The sequence below is a fragment of the Chiloscyllium plagiosum genome, chromosome 18 (genome assembly GCF_004010195.1).
Source record: "Chiloscyllium plagiosum isolate BGI_BamShark_2017 chromosome 18, ASM401019v2, whole genome shotgun sequence".
NCBI classification, from domain to species: domain Eukaryota; kingdom Metazoa; phylum Chordata; class Chondrichthyes; order Orectolobiformes; family Hemiscylliidae; genus Chiloscyllium; species Chiloscyllium plagiosum.
Genome location: NC_057727.1, coordinates 515,867 through 527,732, shown reverse-complemented (window position 1 = coordinate 527,732; position 11,866 = coordinate 515,867). Strand labels below are relative to the sequence as shown.

Genomic DNA, 11,866 nt, shown 5'->3' with positions numbered 1-11,866 from the left:
TGGGAGGTCATGTTGCGGCAGTACAGGACATTGGTTAGGCCACTGTTGGAATATTGCGTGCAATTCTGGTCTCCTTCCTATCAGAAAGATGTTGTGAAACTTGAAAGGGTTCAGAAAAGATTTACAAGGATGTTGCCAGGGTTGGAGGATTTGAGCTACAGAGAGAGACTGAACAGGCTGGGGCTGTTTTCCCTGGCGCGTCGGAGACTGAGGGGTGACCTTATCAAGGTTTACAAAATAATGAGGGGTATGGATAGGATAAATAGACAGAGTCTTTTCCCTGGGGTTGGGGAGTCCAGAACTGGAGAGCATAGGGTTTAGGGTGAGAGGGGAAAGATATAAAAGAGACCAAAGGGGCAACTTTTTCACACACAGGGTGGTATGTGTATGAAATGAGCTGCCAGAGGAAGTGGTGGAGGCTGGTACAATTGCAACATTTAAGAGGCATTTGGATGGGTATATGAATAGGAAGGGTTTGGAGGGATATATAGGCCGGGTGCTGGCAGGTGGGACTAGATTGGGTTGGGATATCTGTTCGGCATGGATGGGTTGGACCGAAGGGTCTGTTTCCATGCTGTACATCTCTATGACTCTATATAAACACTAGCTACAAGAGCATGTCAGGCTAGGAACACTCATCTCCTGACTCACCAAAGTCTGTCCATTCACATGGCACGTCAGGAATGTGATGGATTACTCCCCACTTGCCTGGATGGGTGCAGCTCCAACAATATTCAAGAAGCTTGTGACACTATCCAAGTAAAAGCAGCCCACTTGATAGGCACCACTTCCACAAGCATCCACTCCCACAAACACACAACTGCTACTGACCGTCAGTGAACCATCTACAAGATGCACTGCAGAAATTCACCAAAGATCCTCAGACAGCACCTTCGAAATCCACAACCACTTCCAACTAGAAGGACAAAATAAGCAGATACATGGGAAACCATCCACTGCAAGTTCCCCACCAAGCCACTCCCCATCCTAACTTGGAAATATATTGTCGTTCCTTCGGTGTCACTGGGTCCAAATCCTGGAATTCCCTCCCTTCGGGCATTGGGGGTATACCTACAGCACATGGACTGCAGTGGTTCAGGAAGGCAGCTCACCTCCACCTTCTCAAGGGGCAACTAGGGACAGGTAATAAATATTGGACCCAGCCAGTGACAGCCAAAAAGAGGATTTCTGATCTGTAGAACTTCTCTGGAGCGAGGTTTTAGAAAATAGAAAAATTTTCTACTACTTGGTATATTTCTAATAATGAATAATGTCTTTATTTTATCCTTCATTAATTACTGAAGCAAAGGAAATTTCATAGTGTTTGCATTGTGATAAAGATGCATTTTCTTTGCGTGTAAATGAAGAGTTGAAAATTTCCTCAATACTATTTCTAGTCAGATGGAATCCTTGTTCAAAATATGTTATTGAGCCTTTTCCTGAAATACTAACCCAAGAGCAAGTTTATTATCACATCGACGTTGCAATATGTGACAATTTACATGCTCCACCCAATTGCACCAGTTATTCAGTGTGTGCCCCTCAGTTCACTGTCTTAAACTGAGACTTGTCTTCAAGCTTTCATTGTGGTGACTGTTTTGTTCTTGTGTAGGTTGGCGTCTTTTTGATGACAGCACTGTCACCACAGTTGATGAAAGTCAGGTGGTTGCACGGCATGCGTATGTGCTGTTCTACCGTCGCCGTAATTCTCCAGTGGTAAGGCCATCGCGAACGAGAACTGCCACCCGTGGAACAGAGTGCACAGCTGAAGCAGAAGGAACAGCCTCCCAGGTTTGTAATAAGGGGGGAGATTCTCATCCCTAGCTCTTCAATCTTTTGTAACAGAGAAACCAAGTATTGTTTGTTGCTATCTCTGGACTGATAGAAAAGTTACCAATTTTGGTGCAATCGCTTAGCGCTGTCACTCTCTCCCCCACTGCATTCAGGAATGTGCAGATATCCAATTGCCATGTCATTTGACTTGCCAGTTAATAGATACGCGTTGTGCAAGTTTATAGCCCGAACTGTCCCTTAAGATAAAACATTTTTTTCCTTGACTTCGCCGAGGTGCTGGCAGCGACAAAATCAATTACAAGTTACACTGTCCACAAATTGTTGCTCAAGGTCTGCTTCTGAAATTGCCAGATCAACTTATTTAGTAACCCCATCACTGAAGTAGTTTGAAATGCATGTAACTCCCTAAGGAACACCTGATCTTATCCTGAGAATTATTTCTCCTTAACATATTTTTCCTTAACCTGCTTAGCATTCTGAGGAACCATGCCTCTTTATGACAAGAACTGATTATGTGTAGAAACATACAAGTTAGGAGTGAGAGCAGGGCTTTTGATCTCCTGAGCTTTCTCAGCCATTTAATACAGAAATGGCTGTTCTAATTGTAATCTGAAAATCATTCCCATCTACTTCAATCACTTTTCACCTCCTTGCTCACCAGTCTATCGACCATTGCCTTAAAAATGTTCAAAGTATTCTCTCAGAAAGAGCATTCCAAAGACACTTGACCCTCAGGAAATGTACCTTTCTCTTAAATAGGCAGCCCCTTTTTTAAACACGGGGCACGAGTTCTCAAAGCTCCTGCAAGAGAAAGCATCCTTTCCACACTCATACTGTCAAATCCCCTCAGGATCTCATGAAGAGAGACTGTATGTATGTAAGTTAGCTGGCTGAGCTTGAAGGTTTGTTTTCAGATGTTTTGTCACCATGCTGGGTAACATCATCGCTAAGACTGGGGTTTGTTTTCTTTGGAGAAGAGGGGGGATCTGATTGAAGTATACAAACTTATGAGAATCACAGTAGTTTGTGGCATTCTCTTCACCATGACAGATGTGTCGAAGACCAGAGGATATACATTTTAAGGTTGAGAGCAAGTGGTTAAGAGGAGAACTGAAAAACATTGTACCTAGAGAGTGGTAAAAATATGGAATGTGCCTGAGAGAATGGTGGGGGCAGGTACTCGTAATATTTAAGCAGCATCTGAATGAGCACTTAAAATGCTGGGGCATAGTAGGCTATGCAACAAGTGCAGGTAAATGGGATTAGTTTGGTGTTTGTTGGTCAGCATTGACATGGTGGGCTGAAAGACCTGTTTCTATGCTGTATGACTCTACTCTTATGTTTCACTCAATTCGCCTGTTACATTTAGCAAATGCAAGCCCAGTCTGCCCAAGCTTTCCTTATAAGACAAGCTACCCATTCCAGGTATTGGCCCAGTAAGCCTTTGTTAACAGTAGCCAATGTTGTTAAATCCTTAGCTAAAGGGACCAATCCTGTAAGACAGTGCTCCAGATACCAGTGCCTTGTATCATAGCAGCACGGTGGCTCAGTGGTCAGCACTGCTACCTCACAGTGCCAGGAACCCACGTTCAATTCCCTCTTGGGGCAACTGTCTGTGTGGAGTTTGCATGTGCTCCCTGTGTGTGTGTGGGTTTCCTTTGGGTGCTCCGGTTCCCTCCTTCAATCCAAAGATATGCAGGTTAGGTGAATTGGCTGTGCTAAATTGCCCATAGTGTTCAGGGTTGTGTAGGTTAGGTGCATTAGTCTGGGGTCAACGTAGAGTAGTAGGGGAATGGGTCTGGGTGGGTTACTTTTCAGAGGGTCAGTGTGTACTTGTTAGGCCGAAGGGCCTGTTTCCACATTGTTGATTTAAAAAAAATAACTGAAGCATTACCTCGCTACTTTTGTATTCAGTTCCTGTGCAATGAATGATAACATTATATTCGCTTTCTTAATTAGTTGCTGCACCCACATGCTAACCTTTTGCAATTGATCATAATTCTGCAAGTTATCAGTTACTTATGGATAAAGCTAAGAGTAGTCCTCTAGTGAAAGCAGTAAATTGGGGGAAGGCTAGCGACCACAACATTAGGCGTTAATTGTGTTTTGTAGATTAGGAGTAGCCATTTGAGGGTAAATCCACATCTGGCATGTGGGAATCTTTTAAAGGCCAGTTGATTAGAGTTTAGGACCAGCATTTTCTGTGAAAGTGAAGGATAATGATGGCAAGATTCTCAAATCTTGGATGACAATAGAAATTGAGAGCTTAGTGAAAAAGAAGGTATATGTAAGGCTTAAGAAACTGAAGATCGATACCTTGAAGAATATAAGTCTATTCCCTACAGTTTTGAACACCCTATGAAAAAGATCTTAACTTGGGAAAGAAGTCGAACAAGCGGTTCGGGCTAAAGATGACCATGAAATGTAAGGCATTTTGTACATTAGCAAAAAGGTAAGTCCACTCAAGGGTAAAGGAGGGAGTTTATGCATGGAGCTGGAGGAAGTGGATGTGGTCCTTCATGAATACTTTCCAGGGGTGCTCACAAAGGAGGAAAGCATGGTGGATGATAAGTTTTGGGAGGGTAATGTTGATACTCTAGGGCATGTCAATCTAAGAAGAGGTGGTGGTGGTGTTGGAGGTTTTGAAAAGCGGTTAAGGTAGACAAGTCCCCAGAACTTGATAGAATGCTGAGAAAGGCAGTTGAGGAAAATTGCTGGGCCTTGTTCGAAATCTTTGTGTCCTCTTTAGTCACAAGAGGTCCCAGCGGACTAGAGGATAGCCATTGTTCCTTTGTTTAAGAAGGGCAACAGAGAGAATCTGGGAAATTATAGGCCATTGACCCTTCCATGAGTGATCGAGGAATTATTGCTGAGCTGGTGATAATGAAGCCAGTGCTGTATCCTAGGTGACAGAGTAGCAGAGGAGTGTTTTTTCTGATTGAAGGTCTGTGGCCAGTGATGTCCTGCAGGAATCAGTGACTTATTGCCCTTTTCCTTCGTCTGTTACTTACCGAAGACTAACATATTGATGTCGCAAGCTATTAGGCAGTTTAATGGGATGTTAGCCCTATCCCAAGAAGATTTGAGTACAGGAGTAGCGAAATCTTGCTACATTTATATAGAAGCCGCAGCTAGAGTAGTGTGTGCAGTTTTGGTCTCCTTATCTCTGGAAAGATATTATTGCCATAGAGTGCAATGAAGGTTCATCAGACTTGTTCCTAGAATAATTTGACTGACTTATGAAGAGAGATTGTCAAACTGGGTTCTCTAGAGTTTTGAAGAATGAGAGATGATCTCATTGAAATTTTTTAAAATACTTAAATAGGCTAAATATAGGCAAGTTTTTTTTCCTGGTTGTGTCTAGAACTAGGGTTACAATTTAATAATAAATGGGACGCTATTTAAAACCAAGATGAAGTCAAACTTTTTTAACTCATTAATTCCTTCCTCCTTTCCATTTCCTGATGTGCAGCTGTATCTGGGGTGTTGTTTGTATCCTGTAAATGAAGATTGATGTAAAATACCTGTTCAGTTCAGAAACCATCTCCTTGGTTTCCATGACTAATTCAGCAGATTTGCTTTTCATGGGACCAAATTCATTTTAACACTGTTCCCCGTGCCCCCCCCCCCTTAAATATCTATCGACACGCTTAACATTTTTTTATATTTCCCCTTATAAGCAAGCATCAGACATGTCATTTGTCTGAAAACCAGCTGGTCCTGGAGTTTTCGGATAAAGCATTCCTAACGTGTATCTTTAATTTCTTTTAGTTAATGAGCAATGGTGTGTCCTCCCTTTGGCATTTTCCTTTTCTGTCAGAATGTATTTGTTATATGTTCTGAAATATGCCCTTAAATATCCACGACTGCATCTCCCTTGATCTTTCCCATAATCTAATTTTCCAGGTCACTTCAGCTAGTTCTGCTTTCATGCCCTCATAATTGTCCTTAAAGTTAAAAATATGAGACCTGGACCCAACTGCCCATCTCCCTCAAACTGAGAGTGAATTCACTCAGATTGTGATCATTGCAATCAAGTGACATCCTCATCATGAGACCATTAATTAATCCTATCTCATTGCACAATGCCAAGTCTAGTATAGTCTGCTTTCTGACAGATTGCAGAACATGCTGTTTGAAGTAACTATCCCAAAACATATTAACTCCTCCACCTTTGCCCATTAGATTTTTCCAGTCTATGTAAATTAAAATTCCATGTAATACTGTGCCTTTGTGAAAAACTCATGTTTAATGTTTAGTTTATACTCCAGCCTACCATGTGGTTGCTGTTGGGAGGTTATGTACACCACTGCCAGAAGTCACTCCTTACCTTTAACTTTTCTCTGTTTGATCCAAATTATTTCTGCTTCCTGGTTTTGTATAATTAGATTATCACTCTGTTGTGCTAATGCTATCATTAATTAATAGAGCCATCCTTGCCTTTTTTCAGTTTTGTATCCTACCTGAACAGAAACATAGGAACAGGAATACACATTCAACTTATTGAGTCTGCCCTGCCACTTGGTCATGGCTGATCATCTCCTTGGAGTAATTTTCCACACTGTTTTCATATCCCTTAATAGAAATGTAGCACATAGGTACAGGGGTAGGCCATTCAGCCCTTCGAGACTGCACACCATTCAATATGGTCATGCAATTTCAGTATCCCATTCCCACTTTCTCTCCACACCTCTTGTTCCCTTTAGCCGGAATGGTCATGTCCAGCTGCCTCTTGAATAAATCTAACGAATTGGCCTCAACAACATTTTGTTGATCTTCAGAAACCTATCGACTTCTGATTTAAACCAGCTCCATGATTGAGCTTCCAAAGCTTCTGGGTCAGAGGATTCCAAAGATTCACCACCCTGTGAGTGAAGAAATGTTTCCTCATCTTAGTCTTAAATGGTTTGCACTTTACCCTGTGATTGTCCTCTAATTCTGGACACAAACCAGAAGAAACATCCTTTCTACATCACCATGCCATGACTTATAAGAATTTTGAGAGTTTCAATGGGATCATGCCTCATTCTCCGAAACTCCAGAGAACACAGACCCAGTTTATCAAGCCAAAGAGATCAGCTGCACAGAAAAAGGTCCTTCGGCCCATTGTGTCCACACCAGTCAAAAGCAACCATCTTAACTATTCTAATCCCATTTTCCAGCATTTTCCTCAATCTCTCAAATGATCCCACCACCGCGGGATTAATTTAATAAATCCCTCATTACACCCATCTATGGCAAATATATCCTTCCTTTGAGAAGATAAGAACAGAGCATAGTACTCTAGGTGAAGTCTCGCCAATGCTGTGTGCAACTGGGCTCAACTCCCATTGGTAAATGAAGGTCAGCATACCATTTACCTTTGTGATTGTTTGTCGCACCTATGTGTTAGCTTCTTGTGACTCACAAACAAGGACTTCCAGGTTTCTTTCAACACCTGTACTTGTCAACCTCAGAGCATTTAAGGAATATGCTGCCTTTGTTATTTTTAACCAAAGTGAATGACTTCACATCTGTTTGTATTATATTCAACGTGCTGTGTTCTAGCCCATTCACTTAACCTGTCCAAGTAAGCCTCCTTGAACCCTGCTTACAATACCAGTTCCCATTCAGTTTGGTGTAATGACCAAATATGGAAATGTTACAATTGCTCACTATATCCTAATCATTGATATAGAGCGTGGGCACTTGTGAACATTGCACTGACCCTGGCAGTGTCCCACTCCCTTGCCATCCCGAGAATGATCTGCTTACTCCTCTCTGTTTTCTGTATCCCATGTATCTGCTGCTCTTGTCCTTCTAGATGGTTTGCTAGATGCTGCTGAGCATGAGTTGCTGCAGTACATCATGGAAGTGGAGTATGCTGTTGTCATGGCCTGGTGCATGTAAGGGTAGAGTGACTGTTGAAGGTACTCGTTGGGATGCTGATCAAGCAGGCTGGTATGTTATGGTGAGCATTAGATTTGTAGTGTTGTTGGAGCTGCACTTGTGCAGTAACGCATTATGATTTGTGCCTTGTGGATGGTGGGTGAGCTTTTGAGAATCACTAGGTGACTTAGTCATCAAACAATCCTCAGTCTCTGACTAAACTTCAGCAACCCCTCAGAAAATGAACAGGAAATGACATCACTGCAAACCCCAGGAACCCCATCCAGGACAAACATATAAATAGAAAGCAGGAGACAACAGCTTCGCTTCACTTGGAGGTCGCCACTGATGATGTTACCTAGCCAGGTAATGAAACATCTGGATATCAAACCTACAGCTCAGCAAGCAACCCTACACCCTAACACCCTAAACTTCAGGCAAGCTGCAGGTTGTAGGCTGGAAGCATGTTAGTGGGACAACTATTGTGCCAAACCTAACCTGACAATGCATGATGCTTCAAAAGAGAAGTCTCCATTCCCCAACGCTAGTGTCTCTTAATTAGGATCAAAATAAAAATCATATATAAGTGTTGAAAAGCAAAGACCAGATTTGCATTTCAGTTTTGAGCATGATTACTACAAAAGGGAAACACTGCCGATGCTGGAAATCTGAAATTTTAAAAAATCAAATACTGGCTAATGAGAGTGCTGATAGAGGTCACTTGCTGAGTGTTTCTACAATTTTTCTGTAGCAAATCCATGTTCTCAATGGGCAAAGATGCACATGCTAGAATCTGGAAACTGCAGCTCTCTGCTTTGTCTTCTCCTTGGGCTGGAGGATTCTTTTCAGCAACTCATGGTTGTTTCACATTCAATTAGATCATAACTGCTTTTAGCTTCACTCCCTGTCTTATTCCATAATTCATAGGACCTTCGCCTAACAAAGATCTATCGAGAAACAGAGGAAATAATTTATTTTTGTCAACCCTGTCAATTTCTTTTTTCATTTTAAACATCAGAACACACTGTTATGTTCAGGGCATTGTGTGTGTGTTTGTGTATGTAATCAGCCCTCATCACTGAATCCTTTCAGTCCCAGAGTGGGTAAGCTCCCCTGTATCCTACTGGAGGTGCAGTACCCAGAACTGAACCCAGTTCCTCCATCAAGGCCAAGCAGGGCCTTATGCCACCTCAGCATGTGTCTCATATCCTTGTATTCCATCTTTGAAGTAAAGGCCTATTTCAACTTGTCTTTTAACTTTAAAAAGCCCCGGCATTAAAATTTGGATTTATAAGCTTTAAAAGTAACTTAGCTGGCTTCCCACTTGAGCAAGGGCAAATTCAGTAAAATACAGTGTCTCACATACAGCGGTTCTCCAGTCCAGGAGAAAAGACCATTAAGAAAATATTGTGGCAGAGAGAGAGAACTCAAGTGTTTTGTTATAGCAGAGGGAGATATATGGCAGTTTCAAAACCCCAACAACTACTGAAAGCTAAACCAACACAATGGGAGACTGACTTCACCCGTTCATGCTGCTTCTATTGTTCTAGCTTAAAAAAAACACCCAAGGCCTCACAAGCTGTTTATTTTATTGCTTATATCAGACAGCTCTATTTTTACCTATCTTCAAAAAAAGGACAAAAACACTTTTTAAAGCCATAGTATTGTCATAGCAGAATAGCATTAAAAGTCATTTATTTTGTAATGAAGAATGTGAACAGACCATATAAACATAAGGACAGTTCTGAAGGGTACAGGTGTCGAGGTATGAGGGCAAATGTGCACAACTGTTTACTCATTTGTGAATGATTAGATAGAGAGCCAAAGTCCTTTAACCCTTAGATACTCAATCATGTTGCTTTTGTGAGAGCTGGAGTATCCCACCCTACTCTTCAAATACATTGTTGGAATATTGTGTGCAATTCTGGTCTCCTTCCTATCGGAAAGATGTTGTGAAACTTGAAAGGGTTCAGAAAGGATTTACAAGGATGTTGCCAGGGTTGGAGGATTTGAGCTATAGGGAGAGGCTGAACAGGTGGGGCTGTTTTCCCTGGAGCATCGGAGGCTGAGGTTTACAAAATTATGAGGGGCATGGATAGGATAAATAGACAAAGTCATTTCCCTGGGGTCGGTGGGTCCAGACCTAGAGGGCATAGGTTTAGTGAGAGGGGAAAGATATAAAAGAGACCTAAGGGGCAACTTTTTCCACACAGAGGGTGGTACGGCTATGGAATGAGCTGCCAGAGAAAGTGGTGGAGACTGGTACAATTGCAACATTTAAGAGGCATTTGGATGGGTGTATGAATAGGAAGGGTTTGGAGGGATATATAGGCCGGGTGCTGGCAGTTGGGACTAGATTGGGTTGGGATATCTGGTTGGCATGGATGAGTTGGACTGAAGGGTCTGTTTCCATGCTGTACATCTCTATGACTCAAGGGCTCTTTGTGTCATTCTGAGCCCAAACTTTAACTCTGATCTCTCTCCACAGATGCTGCTAGACCCACTGAACTTTCCCAGCAATTTCTGTTTTTTGAACCCTTTAATTGATTTGTTTTTGATTATTTCTGTGTTGGGACCTCCGCATCTCTGCTTATCCTGGGTTCCTCACCTCTTAATTTAGAAATACTGATATTTCTTGGACCTAAAATGGATTGAACTCCCTCTGTCACAGTTCTGCTGCTCCCTTGTAACTTTTTGCTCTTGTCTTCATCACCTAGTGTGCCACCTAATTCTCATCAGCAAACTTGCATCTACGGCTCTGTATTATTTGTCTAAATCATCATGCTTTTTATTACTGCTTTGAAGCAACCTTGCATGGCTAAAATCTTTCCAGTTTGATTTTAGGGATTTTGGCAGTCAAATAGGCATTACGTTAATACTGTTTCCTTTGTATATCCTGTGGTGTTGTGCTTAATCCATCAACTAATCTGGACTAGTGTGTAATCTAGAATGTATGCGATTAATATAAAACCAGAAGTCAATTTTGCAAGGTTGACACAATTAATAAAGTATGTTTTGTGTGTGGAAACTGAACCAACATTGTCTACAAATCTGCTTTACTTTCAGTGAGAAATTGTTTCATTTCCATGGTCCTTTCTCCCAATCCTTGGGTTCACCACTTGTTACTTTGAAGGAATACTCCAAGATAAAGCCTTGAAATGATCTTGACCTTAAAATTCAAAGAACTTGGCTGCCTCCCAGTTGTGCAAGGGATCTTTGTCTTATTCTGAAATTATTCTGCTGATTATAACTTGCTATTCCACCTCAGCTTTGTATCATTTCCATTCTCATACTAGCCTGTGAAGGGATTGTTTTGATTGCATTATTTTAGAATGACTGAAGGTTCCAGGACCTATAGTGCAGCAAAACTCTTAGATATGAAAATTAGAAGAGGAGTTCAGGTTTCAGTGACATGATAGTTGAGTGGAGTTTGTGGGTTCTTGGGGGGGCAGGGGAGACTGAAGTTGTGAGGAGGTGCTGGGAAATTTAATTCAAGAAATAAACTGCACAGACTAACTCTGGGAAGCTAGGGAAACTCTAGGAAGTGATTTCTGGGCCTCTTAGTGAGATATCATCGGTAGTCACAGATAAGGTACCTGAAGACTGGGGGATGGCTAACATGGTGTCACTGTTTAAGAAGGGTGGTGAGGACAACCAGGGAACTATAGACCGGTGAGCCTAACATCAGTGGTGGGCAAGTTGTTGGGGGGGAGTCCTGAGGGACAGGATTTACATGTATTTGCAAAGGCAAGAACTGATTAGGGATAGTCAGCATGGCTTTGTGCGTGGGAAATCATGTCTCACTAACTTGATTGAATTTTTTGAAGAAGTAGCAAAGAAGATTGATGAGGGCAGAGCGGTGGACGTGATCTATATGGACTTCAGTAAGACATTCAACAAGGTTCCCCATGGGAGACTGGTTAGCAAGGTTAGGCAGGCTTTCAGGGAGCTAGGTTGGAAGCTCAGAGTTAGAACAAACAGAGTTGTTGTCTCTGGTTTGTTACCAGTGTCACGTGATAGAGAGTCGAGGAATAGGGAGAGGGAACAGTTAAATGCGTGGCTACAGGGATGGTGCAGGAGGGAGGGATTCCGGTATCTGGATAACTGGGGTTCTTTCTGGGGAAGGTGGGACCTCTATAAATAGGATGGTCTACACCTGAACCTGAGGGGCACCAGTATCCTTGGGGGGAGGTTTACGAGTGCT

At 42.1% G+C, this 11,866-nt stretch overlaps 1 protein-coding gene across 8 annotated transcripts in view; it reads left to right on the top strand.

Moving 5' to 3' along the window:
* The window catches only part of usp19 (ubiquitin specific peptidase 19), a 173,697-nt gene that overhangs the window by 144,764 nt on the left and 17,067 nt on the right, over window positions 1–11,866 (top strand). For 7 of the 8 annotated variants that reach the window (XR_006314249.1, XM_043707548.1, XM_043707547.1 and 4 more), the window contains one exon: window positions 1,613–1,791. Coding sequence is in view for 7 of the 8 variants with exons in the window: in XM_043707548.1 (XP_043563483.1) it covers window positions 1,613–1,791 (179 nt within the window). In the remaining variant the exon portion in view is untranslated. Of the gene's footprint in view, window positions 1–1,612; window positions 1,792–10,150; window positions 10,636–11,866 lie in introns of those variants that run through there. The other variant, XM_043707549.1, reaches the window with a different exon arrangement.